The 24,444-nt window shown below is 41.6% G+C and overlaps 1 protein-coding gene across 2 annotated transcripts in view; it reads left to right on the forward strand.

Moving 5' to 3' along the window:
* Positions 1 to 5,980: 5,980 nt before the first annotated feature.
* The window catches only part of SLC5A9 (solute carrier family 5 member 9), a 49,147-nt gene continuing 30,683 nt past the window's right edge, over positions 5,981 to 24,444 (forward strand). Inside the window, exons 1-3 of one of the 2 annotated variants that reach the window (XM_075616278.1) lie at positions 5,981 to 6,118; positions 20,977 to 21,113; positions 22,488 to 22,559. In XM_075616278.1, coding sequence (XP_075472393.1) covers positions 21,003 to 21,113; positions 22,488 to 22,559 — 183 coding nt within the window. In that variant the 5' untranslated portion in view covers positions 5,981 to 6,118; positions 20,977 to 21,002. Of the gene's footprint in view, positions 6,119 to 20,943; positions 21,114 to 22,487; positions 22,560 to 24,444 lie in introns of those variants that run through there. The other variant, XM_075616277.1, reaches the window with a different exon arrangement.

Genomic DNA, 24,444 nt, shown 5'->3' on the forward strand with positions numbered 1-24,444 from the left:
TTTTAAGTGTTTTTATGGTGTATATGTTTGTTATTTTTTACATGTTGTCTAGTTGTATGTTTAGGCTGACTTATACACAGGACATGATTGACAGGCAGTATATCCAATCACAGCTTGTCTGAATGAATTGTGAGGGACGCTTCTTTTAACCAATGAGGAGCGCTCTGTCTGTATTTAAAGTCATCATGGACTGTGCTCATTTATCCCCTGAAGAAGTGCGCATGCGCACGAAACGCGTTGGGCCATTGAGAAATCATTTATTAGCAGCACTGGTAGAGGAGCAGACCATTCTATCAGTCCCTGGAGCCGCAGTGTTCAGGAGTTACCGGCAAGTGGTACCTGGTGTCCCGTCCCGCCCGCAGTGTTCAGGAGCTGGTATCGGCAAGTGTTACCTGGTGTCCCGTCCCGCCCGCTGTGACGTACTTCCGGGCGCAAACGAAGGACGCCACGAGGAGGAGAAGGAAACGGCGCCATCTTTGGCAGCCAGCCAAGGCAGCCCCTGAGGCACTTGCACGTGGCACGCGACCACCAACATCGTTGTCGGACACTCAGACTATCCTTACCTGCGCAAATCCTAGGGACCTGCTGTAAGTAGGATTCCAGTTTTTACACACTGGATCCCTGACCTGCTCGTCACCAGTCATCTGCTATTTTATTGTGATCATTAAACTATCGTTATATTAGTCAGCCTATTGTTTAGTGTTGTTCAGTGTTGTGTGTGTCTGTTTGTTTAAGTGTATGTGTTGCATGTCATTTTTATACAGTGTTGCACTATGATCATATCTTCTTGTCTCCCCTGCATGTCCTAACACCTCTGATACCGAGGAACCAGCTGTCCACTTGACCAGATCTACATCCATTGATCATTCCAATCATCAATTGAACTTTATATCTCCCATTTGGACTTTAAGGCGCCGGTCTGTATTGTTTTCCTAACTCTGCTGAATGCTTTTCCTGGGTATGGGTTGACATGGCAACAGAGTCAACACGTGATGCTGAACTCTGGTGCAGACGCCGACGCGTGGTTGCTCTGGAAACAAGGAGTTTCTCGCTGCGTAGCAGAGAGTACTGGGCACCTCCCATTGGGGCTACGTCGATGTTAGACGCCGTGATAGCCCAGCCCTCTAATGAATACGTACCTGCTAAGAAGACTCCGCCCACTTATGACGCGAGGCAGTGATCTTCCCTACAAAAAGTAATACCAGCTGATGTGTGATACAGGCGGCACCAGATACAGAATGTCAACGTGGACCCAGTGACCCGTATTGTTTCTAAGGAACATTTATATATGTAGAACTGCTTTCCTACAGTCTCTTGTAGCTTTGACTGCCCTTAGTACTGGGACTCTGCCTCGCAGAGTGGAATTTGGCAGACTCAATTGTCTATTCAAACATTGCTATTTACTTAATAGCAACCCTGGGATTGGTATATGATTTCAAAGAAAAAACTCATTTTAATTTCCTGAACTAACCCCTCATTAAAAACATTATTCAGATTATTCAACGAGGTAGTGTTTCTCAACCTGCATGGGAAGGTAACCCTGGTGTGTCACCGCCGTCAGGGAAAAATCTCTGCCCACTGCTCAGCTGATCCGCCTCTCCTCTCTCAGCCCGGTAGGGAGGGGTAATGGCTTTGTGTTCGGAAGGGGTGTGTGTGTATCTATGTGTATGCGTGTGCGCAGAAAGTTTGGTGGTCTGTATGTGTGAGGTGAGAAAAAAAGGTGAGTGGGGTATGAGTGTATGGAGTATTAGGGAAGTGGGACTTTTGTGTTTTGTCACTGAAATTGTATTTTGATTTTTATGTTTTTGACTAAATTAAAAACTTTTGAGTATAATTTTTTTTATTTTATTTTTCTGCAGAATAGTCCATAGTATCAGTTGGAATACATGATACAATTGACTTATGATAACTAAAGTAAGTAATATTTTGGATTGTAAAGTATCTAAATGCCGTTGAAAGACTGCTTCAATGGTCGAAGCTGATCTTGTTGTTGGAATGGCTGGATTGGTGTTGAGTTAAATTGAATGTTTCTTGCATGAATTTAATGGTACTGTGGCAGGTTTACTTATAAATGTACTGGTACCGTGGCAGGTTTGCTTATAAAAGTACTGGTACTGTGGCAGGTTTGGATATAAAAGTACTGGTACTGAGGCAGGTTTGGATATAAAAGTACTGGTACTGTGGCAGGTTTGGATATAAAAGTACTGGTACTGTGGCAGGTTTGGATATAAAAGTACTGGTACTGTGGCAGGTTTGGATATAAAAGTACTGGTACTGTGGCAGGTTTGGATATAAAAGTACTCGTCCTGTGGCAGGTTTGGATATAAAAGTACTGGTACTGTGGCAGGTTTAGATAAAAAAAAGTACTGGTACTGTGGCAGGTTTAGATAAAAAAAAGTACTGGTACTGTGGCAGGTTTAGATAAAAAAAGTACTGGTACTGTGGCGGGTTTGCTTATAAAAGTACTGGTACTGTGGCGGGTTTGCTAATAAAAGTACTGGTACTGTGGCGAGTTTGGTTATAAAATTACTGGTACTGTGGCAGGTTTCTTGCCTGATCACATTTTTGTCTGCGTGAACGACTGAGTGCTGTGTGAATTTGGAGCTAGCGGGGGCGCGCGTGCATGCTTGTGAACGCACCTGATCGCTTTTTCGTGTCCATCAAGGACTTTTAGTGCTGTGCTAATTTTGAGCCAGCGAGGGCGCGCGTGATCATGCACGCGCCTGATTGTGACGCATTTTTGTCTCCGTGAAGGAGTTTTAATCCTATGAGAATTTATTCAGTTGCCAGCAAAGAAGTTTCACAACAAAAGGGTGTTTAAAAAGGGGGTGAGTGTGGTGGGTTTGTCCGTGTGAGAAGGGTGAGTGTGATGTGTGTGAGTGATAAGGGGTGAGGTCTGATAACCAGGGGTGTCAGAGATTTTACAAATTCTCCAGGGGTGCCTGTGCTCAAAAAATAATTGATAATCACAAGTGATGTTTTTCCAGTTTGATGTATTAAAGATTCCCTGACATTTTGTAGATCAGATTTTGTGCCCTACATCAGAAGAGTTTTAGTTGCATGTGAAAGGATTTTAATTAACCACACCCCACCCAGAGGTACACAAGGAGCAGCCAATTTACATTTTCTTTCAACATTGTCCCTCACTCCTTCTAGATTGTTAGTTCACAGGAGGATCCTAATTTCCTTCTGTATCTGTTTGCACTTGTTTTTATGTACACCTCCTTGCCCGGCTTAAAAATCAGCGGTTGCACAGGTGTATGTGGAAGTGCAGGTGTTGTGCACTGGACTCTATTTACCTGGATCTCAGGGGCTGGATATTTAAGCTTGGAGGTAGATATTCAAGTTGATAAAGGGCGCCAGAGACTTTTATTATACAAACAAATAGACATTCTTTATTCTCTCAAACAGAACAGGTTTTCAGGTATCTGTTTCCCTGGACTCTATACAATTTGTCCAGGGAGGCCCACGTGGCTTCTAGTCCTCTTTGAAGGTACCTCCAGAGTGGTGGAGACATATCTGACTTATCAGCTACAAGGAGAGTACACCTTATTGATAGCCCCATAACCTGCCATCCTATGCATTATTTCCCATCCGACTCTATGTATTGAGTAGCCTGCGGTGCTTTCTGGACGTACAGTATAAGCACAGCCAATGTGACTCTGCACACACTGTTCCCTTATAACTGAATGTGGATCAGTCTGTCCTTTACTATAGTGGGCCTAATTCACTAAGGGGCAATTCCCTGGCATAGTAAAATAATAAAAGAGGACTACACTCATATTAAACACGTTACACACTGAACATTGAGACCCCTACCTCTTCCTCCAAGATGTTCATCAGGCTCCTCCTGGGGTCTAAGGCCTTAAACCCCCACCCCCCATATTTATAGTCAATGGTGACATCACACGCTCACCATGGTTACATGGGAGGTGTACAGGACCCTTTAACCTGTGCCCACTCTGGAAGACAGAGTAGGCACCACCTAGAAGGTGGGCGGAGCCAGACTAGCAGTTGCACTATTTGCAACATTTACTTAAAGGTCATTGCTTAGTGCAACAACCTACTCAAATTGCCTCTTATATAACGACAAGAATAGTAATCCCGTCAGGGAGGGTTACATGTACAGTAGGGCCCGCTTTACAGCGCTCCGCTTTGCGGCGTTCCGCTCATACAGCGTTTCCCAATGTATACCCATATTCATTAGGTTCGGCACTTGTTCCATTTTCCGGTGATTTTCAGCATGATGTGCACAGCATCTGAGTATACGGCTGCCACTAAGCAACAGTTTTAGCGCGTGCGCGACTCCTTGTCAGATGCCATTTGTCAGCGAAACAGTCGGTTTAGAGCTCTGTATCTCTGTTTTGAAAGGTACAATACAGTACAGTAGGGCCCCGCTTTACAGCGGCGGCCTGGAACGGAACCCACCATATGAGCGGGGCCCTACTGTATGTCATTCAGTTCGTCATTGATGTCACTGTGCCCCCATTGTACCACACTGCGGAATATGTTGGCGCTTTACAAATAAACAATAAAAATAATAATAATAAAATAGCAGTGTGTTTTATGGTAGTTTGGAAATTCTCTAACTCAACAGTTAAGTGCAATTTATTTTTAATATGGGGCAGGTAACAGGTTGCCTGTTTAAACAGTAGTTTGTATGCTTCTTGCAGGCAAGTTTTAATTAGTCTTCAAAGTAGAACAAACTTCTCAAAGAGTTTAGAGTGGGTGACTGGCATTTTGTTTGTTTTAAATTTAGTTTGTAAACACGGTGAGATGAGACCTGGGACACTTGATTGACAAAGGCCCCAAAGAAAAAGAAAAACAATCATGCTTATTTCCCCCCAAAAAAACTAAAGTAAAAACTTAGCATGGTTACATCTGTCCCACAAAACAACAATTCCGTGTGTCAGGAATTGCACTTTTTTTCAGTAAAAACACAAACAAGTGGCCAAGAGAGGACACTAAAAGTCCCTCATTCCATGGTATGATTTATTTCATAAAGTACCAGTTTAATAACTAGTACCAATAGTATGAGAGTATATACACAGACCAACTGGGAAATGTCCAAACAATCTAAACTATAGCATGACAAACAAATACATCAATTTTAATACATAATAAAATCTGACAAAATGCATAAAATTACAACTAAATTACAAAAACTAAAAAGATCCCCTAGTGGGCGAGACTGGAACAGTAAGGTGAATATAGGGGTTAATATGAACCTATACTGATACCCCCATAGAGTATGTATATGGAGATAAGGTCCAAAATATATTAACACGGCTATATAGCCTCACCATCTGGTGTACATTGAATTTTCTATATACCCTATTCACTGTACCAACTATGATAACAGCATTAACTATTTAAGCTGTGACATAGTAATGTCTTCCTCTGGTATGCTTAGTCTCTAATAGTGTGGGATTTCCCCTTGTTTTGTAGCTGCTACTTTGCATGATGGTATGGTGAGGCTATATAGCTGTGTTAATATATTTTGGACCTTATCTCCATATACATACTCTATGGGGGTATCAGTATAGGTTCATATTAACCCCTATATACACCTTACTGTTCCAGTCTCGCCCATAGGGGATCTTTTTAGTTTTTGTAATTTAGTTGTAATTTTATGTATTTCGGCAGATCTTATTATATATTAAAATTGATGTATTTGTTTGTCATGCTATAGTTTAGATTGTGTGGACATTTCCCAGTTGGTCTGTGTATATACTCTCATACTATTGGTACTAGTTATTAAACTGGTACTTTATGAAATACATCATACCATGGAATGAGTGCAATTTGTAGGGACTTTTAGTGACCTCTCTTGGCCACTTGTTTGTGTTTATGCATATTATTTTCCCTTTGCACCGTCTGAATTAACCTCTTCTGTATGGTGAGCAAGGTGTTTGTGTGTTTTTCACCTTTTCTCAGTAAACTGTTATTTACCTGCAGAACCTGTATTATTGCCCAAGGGACTGAATCTGTCAAGAATAATTATCTGGAAATATTCAATAGGGAGGAGCTAGTTGAAAGTGGCCTTTACGGGCATTGTATTACCTCTTACAACCAGTCATCCTGGTTACACTAGAAGAAGCAGCTACAGGATTGGAAGGTAGGTTACCCTCAGTAATTCTACTACTGCAAATACAAGGAGATTATATTGCAGACAGTGTTACCTTTTACTGGCCCATTGTGATAGCCATTAATACGTGTGATGAGTACTCTCAGAGCCGTCTTATGTATTTTTGGGGTCCTGGGCTAAGTGTAAATTGGTGACCCCAACCACATAGGTGACATTTAAATACAAATGCAATATGTTTTTGTTGAACTACATTCAAAGCTTGTATTGAAATTCTGCACATTTTACTACAAAAAATGTATTTATCTACTTTTTGATTTACAAAGTCACAAATAACACCATCAAATTCAGTTTTATGCAATATTTCTGATTTGATTGCCATCAAGGGAAGAGCGTTCAATCTCGGTTGGAGATCGTTCTTAATACGTTTCAACTGAGAGAAAGTTATTTTGCCTTTGCAGTTTGTGACCATCATTGATAGGGAATATAATGCAATGTCCTTACACAAGATCCCTCTAGAAATTGCACTCAAAAGTGTAGCAGAAAATATATACTATTACTTAGTAAGTCATGGAATCTCAATATTCCTGATGGGTTATGCTTCAAAGGGAATGACAGATATAGAGAGTAACTTATTATAACACGAAAAATAATAAAAAAAAATATTAGTATTGTAATTAACCACAATGCAAGTGAACATATATACAGCGATCAAATTATATTAAAATCCCCAGGTAAGGCGACTCAGAATAGCCTAAACATTGGGTAACCATCAGTTTGATAAATAAATCCCAATCTAGGTACAGTATATGTATGTCGTTTCAGTTAGTACAACATACAGTGCACAATATGAAGGCAAGATGTATTGTGCCGAGTGTGACTGGATAATATGCACAACCTATATAGCTTTGGATATAGAGGATAAAATCTATTAGTAGACCTGTTACTGTTTATAGAAGAAGCAGTGCAATGTCTGTACAAACAGGACTAATCTGTGATAGGCAAAGTGACTAATTAATCTGAAACGGGGCAAAATTGCAACAGGGGGAAAATTAGTATAGAACCACTAATGATACTGTCCCTTGAGGGATGTTCGTATATAACGTCCACCTCTTACACGCAGAGTCAGAAAGGGGAGATAAATACTATGCAGAATTCACAGTTGGAACTGACAAGCTCCCTAGAACATACAAACTTGAGTATGCTTAGTAACTCATGCTTAGCCACATGTATGTATTATGTATCAATCACAATGTGAGCTGCAATCCATCGATATATCCTTGTACAGATTTGAAACAAATTAACCTCCAAATGGAAACACTGTCAGGTATCCCATAAAAACAAATAAATACGCAGTAATGGTAACACTTGTGTCCGTGTGGTTTGATAACAAATCACTGCCATACAACTGTGTCTTGTGGGATCTGGCAGTCTGCTTCCTGATGCAAGCCGCCCCCTACCCCCACCGTCGTGGCGTCACGTTAAAACCCTACGCACGTTTCATGAGCTACACACACACTTCTTCATGGGCGGAGGAGTCGAAGTACGTAGCCGCACCGTCATGTGAAGTACTCTTTCTTGTGGGGGTGTCAGTATCCCTTGTACCAATCCCAAACAAGGTTGGGAGGGTGCGCGTTCACGCTGCGTTGTTGGCTATTTAATCATCGATTTAAGGTAGTTAACCCAGAACAGTTTGAGATATCTCATAACCAGAGAAGTAAATTGCTAAGTATGAAAATTCTACTTGATAGACCACATTAGTTTTCATTTCTCACACTATTGGTCAGCATGCTCTATGCATTTTAAGTTTTATGGTTTTAAGTATCATATGGAGGAGATATAACGTGTATCCATCCATTAATTTAAACCTACTTAAAGTTGTTATAATGGATGCAATGATCCAATTCTTTCCTACAGAGGGGGTCGTGTGATTAGAGCTCTCATTAGTATGGGTAACATTAACCCTATTATATTCGTCCCTTGATGCATGAATATTCCATATTAGTGATACTACTTCCCATGTTTAATAGTGAACAAATGAGTGAATAAGTGATATTATAATTTTATGATTTGAACTAGTGTAGGTATATCCATATGCAGATATGCATATACACAAATACCTCTATATAACCACACCGATGCATATATTCAGTGTTCGACAAATCACAAAAAAATCTACTCGCCCCCTACTACCACACGTGTGCTGCTTGGGCCAATAGGAGCTCGCCACAATGTTAAATCCACTCGCCCGGGGCGTGCAAATGTATAGGTTTGTAGAACACTGCATATATTTATATATACATATATGGGACAAATGTTAAGCCCCTATAAATGTAGGGTTATATTAAGTGTATAAACATCTACTTAGTGATGTAGGAGTGACCTACCTTTTCTTGGACCGCCTAAAATAGTCAAAACTGTCTGTTACCCCTTATAAGTTTTTCAACTGTATACTGGGATCCTCATTTAAAAAAAATCAATTAAGTGCTAAAGTTACAAGAACAAGCTATCCTAAAGATTGTATGTGAATACTAATACATAAAATGTATTAAATCCTTCGTAAGGGTGAATTACATGGGAAATCTCAGATTTAAAGTTGCTTCGGTTTAGTCTAATTCTGGACTATATATGTAGATATATTCATCATGATGTCTCAAATGGGTAAGCTAACACAATAAACTACAACTGGTAATTGCATGACCTTCTGGATTTATAAAAATGATTAGTATATAAATCCTTCATTCATGCCCTCTGGTGCCATTGTCCCTAAAGTGTAGATCCAGCGACACTCTTTCTGAAGGAGTCACCTGTCCCGGTCTCCTTTGCGTACCCCCCACGGGATATGTTTTATGCCAATGCATTTTAGTACATTACTTTCCCCCAGGTGCATTTGTATCACATGCCTCGCAACCGGGGTGTCCAACTGATTCCGAACTGATCCAATATGTTCAAGAATTCTTATGCTCTGTGGGTTTTTCCCACGTATTGTTTCCCACATGAGCATATTATTAGATAGATCACCCCGGTTGTGAGGCAATTAATGAATTCCCTGATTTGGAAAGTTTTAGATTGGGTTGAGTTGGGGAATTCTTTGGTCGCATGATGGCACTAAATGCTGTGCACCTTCCACATGGCTACTTCCCAGTTTGTTTTGGTCCTAACCATGTTTTTAATGATGTTGCTTGGAAGTAGCTATGTACGAGCCTGTCTTTCAAATTTCATGCGCATCTGCATGTCATGCTAGGAGTAGGTTTCAGGATCTCTTTTAGGTCAGTATCTTCCATTAGTATATGCCTGTGTCTGGTCATAATGTCTCTAATACTCCCCCATTAACTGCTGTATGTACCAATATATGTCATTGTTTCATTCTTTAGATCTTTCACTTTCCTCTTGTTAGTCAGGAGTTTGGGCGACGATACGCTCTTTCAATGACCTTTTTTATTTTTTTGAACACATTTTTTGACAAATCCTTGAAACCACCTATTCCATAAAAAAAATTTGCAGAAACGTTATCTGTGAATAACATTATATATATATATATTATTTTTTTTTTTTAAAAGCTGTGCTATATAAAATAAAAAGCAATATACTGCTGTAATTATAGATGGGCAATTTTTTTCTTTGAATTTGGCGTGGATCGGACAGTTTCAAAGTCAAATCCATTGTTTTTTTGTTTTTTTTCTATCACTGAAAATCTGGCTGTTGGATTAGTAATCTGAACCGGAAAACTGAATCTGAATTTAAAAAAAGCTGAATTTTAATAGGGCCCCCGTGTTTGGGGGGTGGGGGGGAGTCTTGGGGACTGGAGTTGAGAACTCCTGCATTAACCCATTCACTGACACAGGGGCCAGCATTGCTGGAAGCAAAGGAGAGGTGCAATCCCTTTCTGCGTCGTCACCCTGCATCACATGATGGGGAGTGGAGTAACCCGAGTGATCCCACACACCTAACCCATTAAGGTGGTTAACCCCTTATACTAACTAGTAGTCCTCGAAGGCGGGGCTACACGAAAATTGTGTGAGATTGGTTTCCAATGAGACTCGTTTAAAAAAATCAGCGACCCTTCCACGTGTGATGTCTTCCCAATGGTCTGTAAATCTGTGTTACCCCCTTCATGGTCCTTGTTACACCTCTCCCTATTCTCCCGCTGGCCAAGCTTTGTTACATTCCCACCCAGGTTATATAATAATACCTCATGTCTTGAATAATTTAGAGTACCACACCCCCCATCATGTCTTCCACCCGGGGCGATTCAACTGCACATATTTGCAATTCTTAGCAAGCCGAGTCTGTCTCTGGACACAGCAGCGGTCATGTGGTTAAGTCTTAAACTAGGTTCTCATACTTCAGATGTCAGTCCCTTAACTGCTTGGCTGCTAGAGCAGTGTATTGAGTCCTGTGGCAAGATGTTAACCCATTCAGATTCCAAGACATTCTACTACAGATAAGCATCTGTCGTCTAAATTTAGCGTAGGATGAACTTGATGGACATGCAGTATGTCTTTTTTTCAACCTCATCTACTATGTAACTTTTATTCAGTGAGGCAAAGCTCTGTGGGCCCCATTTTAGATATAAATAATTATGCTAAAATAATCTAATTAAAATAAAAATGTACTTTATCAAGAAAATGGAATTGCAAGTTAAAAAATGGTAGAACTACTTTGAGTCTGTAAATAAAGTAATGGCACACTTTACCTATTAGTATCATCTCACTTCAACTAATTGTCCAATCTGTCATTCTCAACTGTAAAAAGAATGCGTAACTACCTGAAATTAGTAGCCATCCATCAACTGAGACAAATTTGAGGACAAATACAGTATACCCAGCATTGTTTGGGAACACAGAAATCAGTTATAGTTAGACATGTACACTTGACCCCGTGTTGGGTTTCTAAATATCTTTTGTGTGTTAGTAAAACAAGATTGGTTTTGGATTATACTCTAGAAATATGCAAATTTATTGGAAAAAAAGTCAAAAGTTGTGTATTCTGGATCTGTTTTTTTCTGGGGGGGGGGGGCGGAAGATAGGAGTGGGAGAACATGGGAGATAGGAGTGGGAGGAGTGATGAAGGAGTGAGGGCTCAGCACTGAGCCCATAAAGCAGTATTTTTCAACCAGGGTTCCCTGGGCATCCCTAAACGGTTCCCAGCAATTTTCTGGTAATTTGAAAATTGTATCTAATACAGAAGAATTTACAATGCATCTGAACTCAGACGCGCTATTAGAGAGGGTTGGGGTTCATTACAATGCACCTGATCTCAGACGAGCTATTAGAGAGGTTGGGGTTCCTTACAATGCATCTGATCTCAGAAGCGCTATTAGAGTGGGTTGGGGTTCCTCACAATGCATCTGATCTCAGACGCGCTATTGGAGAGGGTTGGGGTTCCTTATAATGCATCTGATCTCAGACACGTTATTAGAGATGGTTGGGGTTCCTCAGACTTTCACTTGGGGTTCCTTAACCAAAAAAATGTTGGTGAAAAAAACTATAATAAAGCCCAACAAATAATGTGATATAATCAAGCTGCAGCCTAAACACCCACGGTTTTCCCCAAAACCGCAAATTAAGATAACCTAAACAAAACAGTGTTCGTGGCGCAAAGTGATAAGACAGTTAATATGTGCAAATGATCCCAGTGTTAATAAGCACTGAAAAACACATAATACTGTAACTCCAATAGAGGATTCTCCAGGTCAGCAGACTCTTTGTAGATCCTCATATGAAGAAAAGAACACAAATGCAGAGAGTATAGTACATTATCATTTACTTAAGATGACAGACAACACAGAGGGGAATGGTAACACACTCACACGTTCCCCGCTGGTAAGTAAACAAGAAGTGACTTTGGACGCACTTCAACCCTTCTCCTTAGATGACAGCTCCCAATGCGACCGCTCCACTTCTCGGTCAGGAACAAACCGCGATTGCCGCTGCCAGCGTCTCTCACCCGCAGTGGTGGCACTCCGCCGCGTCACGGTCGTCTAAGCAGTCTCCTTCCAATCAGGGCTTCTCAGGAGATTTGGTACGGTGGCCTCAAAGCACCAAAAAAGCCCAACCGGTTTCATCCCACTGGACTTCATCTGGGGTCATGGGGTGACCCACTGCGGTGAGAGAAGCTGGCGGAGGCAATCGCGGTTTGTTCCTGACTGAGAAGTGGAGCGGTCGCATTGGGAGCTGTCATCTAAGGAGAAGGGTTGAAGTGCGTCCAAAGTCACTTCTTGTTTACTTACCACCGGGGAACGTGTGAGTGTGTTACCATTCCCCTCTGTGTTGTCTGTCATCTTAAGTAAATGATAATGTACTATACTCTCTGCATTTGTGTTCTTTTCTTCATATGAGGATCTACAAAGAGTCTGCTGACCTGGAGAATCCTCTACTTGGAGTTACAGTATTATGTGTTTTTCAGTGCTAATCAACACTGGGATCATTTGCACATATTAACTGTTTTATCACTTTGCGCCACGAACACTGTTTTGTTTAGGTTATCAAAAAAATGTTGGAAACCACTGCCATAGAGAGACACCAGAAGCCAGTGCATGGCCAGCCCGTACTAAGTGTACCAAGTGCACAAAGTATATTTTGGGAAGGCAGAGAGATCTGAAGGGCAAAAAAGGATTTCCCTGAGCAGGAAGAGAGCAGGCTATTGCTAGGGGGCTGGACAGCTTCCTCCATCTTGATTTGTGCATTACCCAGCAGCATCCAATCAGGAGGAGGTGTCAGGAGTCCTGGGGGAGAGGCCATGGAGAGGAGGAAACAGCATGGATCGATCAGAGGTTTGTGTGTCTTGAGTGCGTCGCACCTTTCACCATTGTGTCCAGTATTTTTGATGAAGCCACCAGGTAACCATTCCTAAGAATGATACCTGGGGGGGAGGGGGGAAGAAGGAGTAGAACTACTCCGCTGTGATGGAAGCTGCTCAGCCATGTGCGGGAAGGGGAAACAGGCAGGGCAGGGGAGGAATTATTTGCATGCAGTGATGGCCACGCCCCCTCAGCATGCTGGGAAAAACCTGCAGTAGAGGAAACAAGTGCCGGTACTGAGTACTGAACAGTACAATCACAAAAGAAATCTAGCAATTTTGTGATTGTACTGTCCAGTACTCAGTACCGGCATAATACAGAATTACTAGGATGTACTGATGTCCCTTGGCAGATTTCTCCAAGGGACCAACTATATCCACAGCAAGCCGCTGAAACACAACCTCAATATGGGCATAGGAATTAACGGGGCCCACAAGTGTGGTCGTGAGGCTGTCAACTGACACTCGGGATAGGAAGCACAGAACCTTTTTACTGCATTATGTATCCCTGCTAAGGCACTGTACAGTAGAGCCGGTGAGCAGGGAGGCGCGGAGACCGGAGGTGCGGAGACCGGAGGCGCGGTCCTGACAGTATTACAGGAATATTACTAGTATCCCAAAAAATTATGTTAGGTTTCCAGATGTATGAAGTGAATAGATCAACTCTTATAAAGGAACATCCATTCTCCATATAGCTGCACAATAATTCGGTACAGATATAACAGGTAGTCACTAGGGTTCAATGCCCTTGAGTGACTTCATGTGTCCTATGTATTTGAGTGGATGTCAAAGCAAGGATGTTTTGTAGAATCCACATTACCAGGTTGGCTTAAATTAATCATCTGCTTAAGAAAGCTCCATTGATAAGGTATTCTGTTATTAGGTTAGGTAAAGTGCAGTAAATCAATGCCCTATATAAGGGTAATTGATCTCTATGTAAACAGGATATGGTGGTAGGTACCTATATCTATGCATAGCTATATAGTTGGATCAGCCATAGTAAACAGCATATAGGGTAATATATATTGATGGACTTAATAGCGTAAGATAGCGTACAAGATAAGTATCCCTGCAATATAAGTCCCCTGTAAGTTTATAAAATAATCATTCTAAAGTTTGTAACATGTTGCAACATTGAAAACATCAAGTGTAGTAACTGTGTTGCTAAGTATACTGGATGCATAGCACAAGCCGGTGTTTTAAAACACCTCCACTGCTCAGCATGCCTGCAGGCTATTTGGTGCTGAGTCTTCCGATAAACAGGGATCCACTGGCGGGTAAGTATCGCCTCAATCTGGCTTCTCCAAGAAGCCCTGCTTCTGCATATAGATATGCCGGCCTACTCTTGAGTTTCGCGTGATCACACGCTTTCTCAAGGCTCAGGGGGGGGGGGGGGGGGAGGAGTTCCCAGATGTTCAGGTAGGAACTTTAAAGCCACGTCAATTAGCGTTGTGTGACCATTAACCCCATGAGTGCCTGAAAGTTCTAACTGTTGTTAATATCCCCTAGAGGTTTCTCTTATTAATCATAGGGCTGAGTAAGTATTTTGTAGAACAGTGTTTCCCAACTCCAGTCCTCAGGGAACCCCAACAGGTCAGGTCTTAAGGATATCCCTGCTCCAGCACAGGTGGGTCAATCAGCGGCTCAGTCATTTTCATTGAGCCACCTGTGCTGGAGCAGGGATATCCTTAAGACCTGACCTGTTGGGGTTCCCTGAGCACTGGAGTTGGGAAACACTGTTGTAGAAGAATCAGGTACTTATTCTCCCTCATTTTGTGTGAGTTGTATTCATTATATGTATTTAGAGACATATTAATACGTTCCAATAAATTGGCTCACCATATTTTGAGGAGCCAGGATGGGAGAATAGTCTTCGTAATCCCCATACTTCCATTATGGGGATATACGTGGGTTGGTTTGTTAAGTATTTAATTATGTTTAATAACTTTATGTTGAAAAGTCACATATGTCCACTTAGTGTTTATGACCTAAAAGGTCATCATGGTTTATTTATAAAAAAAAAGTTGTTTTTGCGGTAGGATTAATATTAAAATCTAAAAAGTTAAAAAAAACCTCAATCATCTATTGGTAACAGGTATAGTGTATACCTGGTTACCCAGATAAAAACAAAGCCTCCAGTTGAGACGTACTGGGAGGTCTGGAGCTAAAATATGTAGACTATGTGAGAGTATAATGCCTAACAGCCAGTTTTTAGATGAAGGGAGTAAAAACAAAACCCATGTTTGACCCTTTAGGTGAGAGTGTGCTGAGCATATATATCCACCGGGATTCTTTTTTGAGTAGCTCTTTGTCCCAGTCTCCTCTATGGGCACCTGGGGAGAACTGTTCTATGCCTTTGAAGCCATTGAAGGCATACAAAAGAGCAAAATCCAACCCCTGCTTTCAACTGCTTAAAGACAAAAAAACAGATGCGAATACAAAATTGATAAGGTTTATTGGCACGTATAATAAGCAATGGGCCTTGGCACAAGGGGTACTCCAGAGGCATTGGCATATCCTCCAGGCAGACGAGGATTTAAAAGAAGTAATACAGCAACATCCTTCAATTACTAGTAGAAGATCCAGAAATCTCAGTGATCTCCTAGTACATAGCCATCTAAGCCAACATCAGGGATCATACAGTTGCCAACGCTGTAAGGCATGCCAATATGTAAATGTAACAAAACAATTCCAACGTTTTGATATCCGAAAGTTTATCAATTGGTTATCTACAGGGGTGATATATATGGCCGTATGCTCGTGCGGTTAAAAAAATATGTAGGGAAGACCAGAAGACCCTTTAAAAACGTATTCTAGACCATATAGGGTCGGTGAGAAACCACTTAGAAACACCAATTGCAAAACATGTGAATCAGAGCCATAATGGGGACAGTAACAACCTAAGCTTCAATGGCGTGAGCAGGGGGTCTCCTGAGCTGAACAAAGTTGATTTCTGCCCCGGGGACCCCCTGCTTCCCGAGGTGCAGGCCATGGTATGTGGTGCCGGTATCCCCACAATGTTAAAGGCCTCTGGCTTTTTACAACAGACACTATTGGTTGCGAGAGAAATCAAGGTAATATACAGAATTGCCTAACAGACAGCAAGAAAAAACTTATTAGTTGTATTCCAACAGTATTACCCATTAATGGGGTTTTTAAACACCAAAAACTCAAAACTGTAGCGTTATTAAAGTATAAGAATCAATAGTGATCTATTGTGGGTTGTATTATCATTATATCTGCTGTGTTCCAATAACACGGAATAACAAACAGGGGTGACAGTATGCTTATTAACCCTTAAAAGTACTCATGAAATAGGGGTTAATTTGACGATGCACTAGGTTCTTTCATTTGAACAAGTCGTCAACAGCCTATACTGGTGAATTGCGCAATATAGCATTGTGTTTTATTAGATAAAATCATGAATTGTGTTAATGTTTTGAATACATGCTACATGATTCGATATTATTTTAACAATAACCCCAACCAATTGGGAAGTGGTATGCACCATCGTAAGCTATTAAAGCAATTCAGAATTATAATATAGACTAGGGGTTAAGTAGAAATCATTGGATACATCATTGTCTATACAAGTTATACTCTGAGTTGGGTGCATCAAACTAGCATCAACATTTTTGCCTAATATAGGAGCTCCTACCACAAGCCCATATATTTAAACATGATATAGCCTATTACATACTAGGCATTGTTTATACTCAGAGCCTACTAAGGAGCATCGATATTCTATTATTAAGTGCCCTCTATATGTATGTAGATACTGTAAGCACTTAATAGTGCTGAGAATGATCGATTCTCTACGTCACTATATACAGACTTATATAGACAGAGAATTATCTGACTCTGTCTAGGTATAGACACCATACACCATACACATACATTAGGGTGAGATCATATTACTTTATATCGTGGATCTGGTAAACTCCTATTACCTATTATTATTATTAGTGTCGTTTTATGTGTCACTTTATTTTATTATTCCCAATAAAGGTTACATTTTAATTCATTCATATATACATTGAGAAGAGTGCTAGATAAGGGGGGGGGGGAGCTTTTTCTGTCCTTGTTTCGTTAAGACCAGTGATCTTTTGTAATAAATCAATCCACTCTGACCTATGTATAAATGTATAAATACCACGTCACACTAAGAAACTTAGGGCCTCATGCAGAGAGCAGCGCTATTTAAAATTGGAGAGGGGATTAAAAGTAGCTTTAATGGAGAGTTTTTTTCTCCATATGCAGAAAGGTCCGAAAACTGCATTTAGAATCCTGTCTGCATATGGATAATTTCAACCAGCGATATGAGCGCTGTTGAAACTTGTGGAAAAAAAATCGCGTTTTTTTTTTTCTCCCCCCACCGGCCGCCGAGCTCCAGCTTCTTGCCAAATTTTTTTGGAGAAGCAAAATGTTGAAAATCGCGCCTTTTTTTGGCGCGAACAGCCACTAGATGGCGATCGCGCCTCTCTGAATACGGCAGTTTTCAACACTGGAGAGATTTAGGTTCTCTCCAGCCGCGCGGCGAAATTTGCAAATAAAAAAAAAAAATGGCGCTTTTTTTTAAAACTCACCAGTACCTGCCTTTCTACAGGAATTTTTTTCTCCAAAAAATGCCGCTATTCCCCTTACCGCTGCTCTCTGCATAGGCCCCTTAATCTGCCATTTGGCCCAAAAAACCTAGCTGGTGCCAAGAAAACAGTATATCAATATATCTATAGCACAAGAGAATCCCAATAAATGTCCAGACTATAAGGAAGGCACTGCAGCTCCCATAGAAGACAAGTAAGAAGCAGCATCCAAAGTATAGCCCATTCAGGTAAGCAGTGTCGCAGACAGATTTCCCGGGGGCCCAGGACTAGAATAACGACTGGCCCTCCCTCCCCCACCCCCGTGTTGGCGGTCTTGCAAGCCTCCCATTTCACATCTCGCGAGCCCCCTCTATTTCCCTCCCTCTTCCCATGTTTTTTTCTTCCCATGACGTCACCGCTGTCAAGCATGAGCGCTAGATTTCCCCCTGTATTTCATTGTGGAGTGAGTATAGCTGATTTGGTGATAGTGTGTTGTGTCTGCTGGCTCCGGCTGGAATAAACACCAGTTTATTTGATCTGTGTCCTGTCTGATCCTTGATCTTATGAATGAATCCTGGTCTCCCGTGACACTGACTTGTTGGTAGCTCTTGAGGACTGGAGTTGGCTACCCTTACACAATGTATCTGTTTTTTGCATTACACATAACAGTTGTGTTTGCATAAATAGGGAATATAAGGTTTCATGAATGGCAGGTGTATTACATATGACATTTGCAGTGCATTACATATGTTTGACAAATTACAAATGCACTTAAATAGTAACTCTAAATGACGGATTTTTTTTTCCATTTAATATAAACAAATAGGAATGATCCATATTCATAGATTTATTCATTTAAAGCCAAGAATAGGGCTATGACAACATTTATGATGGGTAATCTCACCCCTTTTATAAAGCATTTATAATATGGCACAGATGTTACTACTGTAGACAGTATTATAGTACTGTAATAGAGTTTAATTACAAGATGCATTACCTTATTAAGGAGAGAACTAACTTGTGGATATGAAAAGGCTTCAGCAACATATTTGTCACATCAGTTTGCCAGTAAACAGGCTGCACATGCATCTTAAAATCCTAGCAGCTACTGCTGTATCTCTCACTGCATACAGGTATATGCTGGGGCAGCCTGCAGCACACACCCCTGTATCTCAGTAATTAGTGAGCTAACATGCACCTGAGGCAGTCCACCTTTCAAACAACTTCACTAAGAGAGACAATGTTTCAAGCATTTGTGATTTTACATTCATTCAACATAACAGATGTACACCGAGCGATCAAGAGCACGTTATTTTGAAGGTAAGAATATGAAAAAATGTCATTTGTTGTTGTTGCCAAAAGTGCATTATATTTGTCATGTAGATAATTAAGCATCTACATGACAAGGTTATAGAGGTTATAAGTTGCAAGCATTTCCCAATGTAGAATTAGGAACAATTTGGGACTTGGGAGTTAGTCCAGAATAGATTTCGCTTGTAAAATGTCCATCAGTCTCTATTAATCCAGTATAATAGTACTCCGCATTCTGGTTTTAGCACATAAAAAGAAACGTTTATTTTGAAGATATTGTAAATACTCACATAAAAAAATCGTACAAAATGGCGGTGACATCAAATAAGCTATAGTATGAAGGAAAGCATCCTTGCAAATCAGACAATAGCCAACTGCAGGGGTGTGAGGCCGTTAAAAAGGCCCCACGCGTCCCCGAAGGCATTTAAAATAAATGAATGGGATCGCGCGAGGCCTCTGTAACTTTACTTACAGCGACGCGTCTCCATGGTAACCTGGCATCAAATGACGCCGCGGGGTAACATAATTTCATGCCGGAGCCGTGGAGGGGTGAAAGGGGGACGCATGGAGGAACCTTTGTGCACCCCTGGCCTATTGTATGCTTGGCATTTTGATTCAATCCTAATATCAATGAACTGGAATTCTTACGCCGCTACAAGTGCTCTAAAGCTGCGATTATAGTGCGTACGACAGCAACAAAATACAGATGCTCTATCGGGCCGGCCATAGTGTGTGCTACTACTGTATGAGCGATCGCGCTGCAGAATCTTAAGCCGACAAAATTTTTTGATTTTTCGCGTCACGTGAGTGATTCAGTCAATGAGGGCAAACCGGCATCGTCACGGCCACGACTCCCCATCACAGGGATCGCTCGAGCGCCATGCGCTCTGTCGCGCGTGCCTCTACTACTGCACCGACACACTTTATTCGAGCAAATACCCGGTATGTACCTGGCAGATACCTGGAATGCGCCGCTCCTCACCTCTGACAAGCCCCGTTGCGTTTGCCTTCCCAGCCTGGGTTCATGCCTGGCTGACGGGCGGCTGATCTGTTAAATGATAATGATTAGGATTTAATAGGCTGCAATGCTTCGCGTGTCTACCAGATGGCATAAATTCATGAATTGTAATGCAGTATATATATATATACTGTGCAGTATTGCAGCCAGCGGGAATAAAATGCTTCAATCCCTGCTTGGAAAATACCTCAATGCACTCGGGCAGAAAACAGTCACAAACCTCAATACACCCGGGTATACCCGAATTCGTGGGACTAGCCGAGCTCGAATAAAGTGTGTCGCCAGTGTATAAACTACTATGCTTACGGCAGGGGTGCTCAGCTCCAGTCTCCCAGCCTCCCGCAACAGGGCAGGTTTTCAGAATAGCCCAACTTCAGCACATGTAGCTCAATCTGAGGCTCATTTGAGGACTGTGCCACTTGTGCTGAAGCTGGGATATCCTGAAAACCTGACCTGTTGGGTGGGCTTGAGGACTGGAGTTGAGAACCCCTGCTCTAAACACACTCGCACTCCTAGCTAGCCCAGCCCCTGGAAAGACGATCTTTAATCTCCCTTAGCAGTAAATTAGGCAAGATATCCAAAGTTCTCCTTCCAAAAGGAATGTATGCTGTGTGTAATCAATAAAGATTGTAAATCAGAACCGTTCCTGGCATTAAATGTTTTTTGCTGCTACCGACCTAAACCTGCCCAACTCGTATCCCCAAATTCTAACATTTCCAACACTGTAAAGAATGCAATCTACATTTTCAGTTCAGTTTGCCTTGTTTTCGGTTTAGGATTAGTACACGGATCCAAGCCTTGGGCTAAAATTAGTTTGGATTTGGGGATTTTTAGGGGGGCTGGATTTTTTGTGTTCTCTCTATAGACTAAAACCAATTGTTTTGGTAAAACAAAAACTCAACATTTTTTACACCCAAAAGTGAAGTGGGGGGTTAAGTCCACATCTCTAATTTACGCTCCTTTTTTGATCTATTAGACTTCTTTCAGTTGAACAACCAGTATCCATCACGGAGGCATTAGGATGTTTCACTATTAACCAACACCTGATAATTTGCTGATACACAAAACCTGTGAAATAATCAATGATTGCTGGATATTTTTCTGCTCTGTGATAACCCTTGTTAGTTATTAACAGCGAGTTAGGATGTAACAGGGCAGACATGTCTCTTCTGTAACAGGTGCATCTGTCACTCCGGTGGAAGCTATGAATGCTACAGAAGCCCCACAAGACCTTCCCCAAAATGTTAAATTTGGGGTGCCTGATATCATTGTGGTGGTTGTTTATTTTGTCTTCGTTCTTGGAGTTGGGATATGGGTAAGTCTTTCATTTAATTCAGTTTGTCCTAAATCTGTAACTAGAAAGTTATGTTTTCGTTCACAGATAAAGACCATATCAGGTCATTTTGATAAAATGGTCTCTCGCTTTCATTTACTTGAGGAATGTTGGGAGAAAGGGTGAACCCCTTGGGTAATGATCAGAGAGTGATGGATAGTTAAACCTTTTTGATGCATTGATGTTGAAAGGAGTTAAAATATGGGCAACTCTAATATCTGGATTGGCAAAATATGTGCAGAAGTTCGCAAAAAATGTAAAAAGTTTACAGGCTACATGACCAACCCATTATATTCTGCCAGTTGTGCAAAACTCTGGAGATAATTGGTGAAAATGTAGCAATTTTTTTTAAAGACATTTGCATGTGTCTCTCCCACCTGAAGCATTGCTCTAATAACAGGTGCAAATTGGGCATTTTGGACTCTGTGTTAATGACTGTTTCCTCAAATGTAGTTTGGTTCATCAGTTTTATTCTGAGAAGCGGTTACAGGAGGAGATAGGGGAGGAGACAGTCAGCGCACAGTCAGCGCAATGTTATAATGTATGGCTATAATTGATGCAGTTTCACGTTTCTTTGTCAGTTACATGTGCCAGAGTTGGGTGAAGGGTAGCCAATTCCAATCCTCAAGGGTAACCAACCTGTCCGGTTTTCAGGATATCCCTGCTTCAGCACAGGCTGCTCAGTCTTCAACTGTGCTGAAGCAGGAATATCCTGAAAACTTCACCGGTTGTTGGACCTTGAGGACTTGAATTGGCCACCTCCTGAGTTAGGTGGTGTTAGTAAGAAGGCAAGAAACGAGGTTCAAACACCTGGGCTACATCAAAATGTTTGCTCTTTGTTTTCGAGCAAATTGCTCCATGTTGACAAATATCCCCAAGGATTCAGATTAAACAGACGGAAGCTGGGAGACCTAAAGCACACACGCGGGAGGGCAAAACCCTCAGGCAGTGATGAGGAGGAGAAAAGGAATGTGAGGTACAGGATACGGCGGGGAAGTCAAATGGCAGAGGATGGTTATGTAAATCAAGATAAGTCAGACCTGATCTCAAAAAAACAATTCAATACACCACTGTCTAAACACCTTTTTTAAAATAGAAAATCAAACTGGCAGCCTTGTAATCACCGCGTCCTAATTTGTGATCGCGTGAAACCGGTGTAAAGATTGGCAATATTTTTAAATCACATGAGCCATGATCTTGCTTTGGTAATCCATTGCACTGCACCATTAAGATCTTACCATTTCCTAAAGAAATGACTACATATATAGTTGACTACGCAATAGGGCGTTCCTGTGTTCTACAGGGTGAACATTGAGGAGAAGCGGTATGATAACAGTAACATTGTATCTGTTCCAGTCTTCTATCCGTGCCAGTCGTGGGACAGTGGGAGGATACTTCCTGGCCGGCAGATCCATGACATGGTGGCCTGTAAGTATCTTTGTGTATTTAACATGCAGTGATCATTACTGTAGCATGTTCGATGAAAAGGAGACCTCGTGTTTCAAGCCACGGGGAATTGAGCTTTGCAGATGTTACCCACGTTAATGACCACATCTTCAATGTAGAAAACCAGAAACACGAGATGAGCTATATGAAATCAGGACGTCTTGCTTGCGTTCAGAAAGAAATTAAAAACCTTCCTTTATAAACAAGACTTGCAAACTGACCCTAATACTCTGGCAGCCAGCTTTCCTGCTCCCATTCGTGTTTCCCACCCTTTGTTGGTCTTCCTCGTCGTTCCCCTATATGTTTTTCTTTTGGTAGGTCCCGGTGGTAGGTCTGGGATGGACATCCTCCCTAAGTTCCTATGAGCGCTATAGTACTGAGTTTCTTGGTGAGTAGCACGTTAGACATACATTCTAAATAAATATGAGCTAGGAAGGGTTTTATATTGTGACATAATGCTAAGAAACATTGGGATGATACTGCTTCTGTTCTGAAAGAATATTGCTGCAATTTTAAGGTTCAATCAGAAGCGGTCACTCCCATGTAGTGGATTCAAACATTTATTTTTTTTAAACGACATATAAGTGTTATTTATTGGTTTCCTGAGAGATTCAATCACACACAAAATTGCCCGTGGGAAGTTATTATTTTGCATTTCTCTGGGAAATCGTATGAAATATTTGGTACATAACTAGTAACAAGCCCACATTTGGGGATGCAATGAAACACTGTGGGATTGAATGCTGAAAATATCCTCACCATATAATATTCTTAAATCCATTCAGCACAGAAGAAGTTAAACAAGCTTGTCAGATGCCAATATATAATATATTAACAGTTGTAGCAATTATTACATGATAATGGGGTCAAACTCCGCAAGAGAGTTTTCAGAACACAGTAAATTATAACCTCTATACTGGAACAGTCAGATTGCATTAATTAACCAATGGACTTTCACCTTCACAATGGAGTCTAATTTATCTGACAATATTGTAGCCAGGTCCCCCTCTGGGCTCCCCTCGGCTTTCCCCTTACCTCCGCTGCAGCTAGGAAGAGCGCAGCTAGGCAGGGTGGTTGCCCTGGGCAACTGTGTCGCCTGGAGATTCACTGCACACCCGACAGCGGGGGCTGCCATGCTGAATTGGCCACGCATGCGCAGAAGCATATGCGCAGAGGATATTCCGAGTTGCGGTGGCCATCTTGCTCCACTACGCGCATGCGCAGGAGCTAGTACAGTGGTGGCCATTACACCCAAAGCTCCGCAGGGGAACGACAAGCCCCAGCAGCCCCTGGGGCGAAGACCACATGGTGCGCAACAGCCAATAGAGCTGCCAGGATATCGGCACCCTAGAAGGATACATTTGGCGCGCTTTAGGGACCACGCCAGTCGGAGCCACGACACAGAGAAAATTCCTCCTAGGGGGGAAGGATGCTTATGTCTTTGGGTTGGACACTTGGTGTGTGCTGCCATGGAGTATTACTCACTCAATATTTACGATCAGATTGTGAAATAATGTTCTATTTTCCTGAGCATTTCCATGGTCGTGAGTACAAATGAGCAATGCCCAAACAGTTTTAGCTGGGCTGGGTAACAAATAAATCATACAATCAATGAATAATGCATACATCTTTTAAAATCCTTAAAATGCAAAACCCCTTGCAGTACTTTACGCCCAAAGCATGCGTCTGCGGTGGCCTGGGCGTCAAAATGATACAACTTAATGAACGTGTTTATGGAAGTCCCTAATGCTATTCTGCTAAGTTCTAGAGGATAAGCTTGAGCCTTTGTAGCCCATGAAGTAGCCATAGATCTGGTGGAATGTGCTTTTAGTTCTTTTGGAGGTTGCCTGCCTTGCACCATGTAAGA

Source organism: Ascaphus truei, chromosome 10 (genome assembly GCF_040206685.1).
Source record: "Ascaphus truei isolate aAscTru1 chromosome 10, aAscTru1.hap1, whole genome shotgun sequence".
NCBI classification, from domain to species: Eukaryota; Metazoa; Chordata; class Amphibia; order Anura; family Ascaphidae; genus Ascaphus; species Ascaphus truei.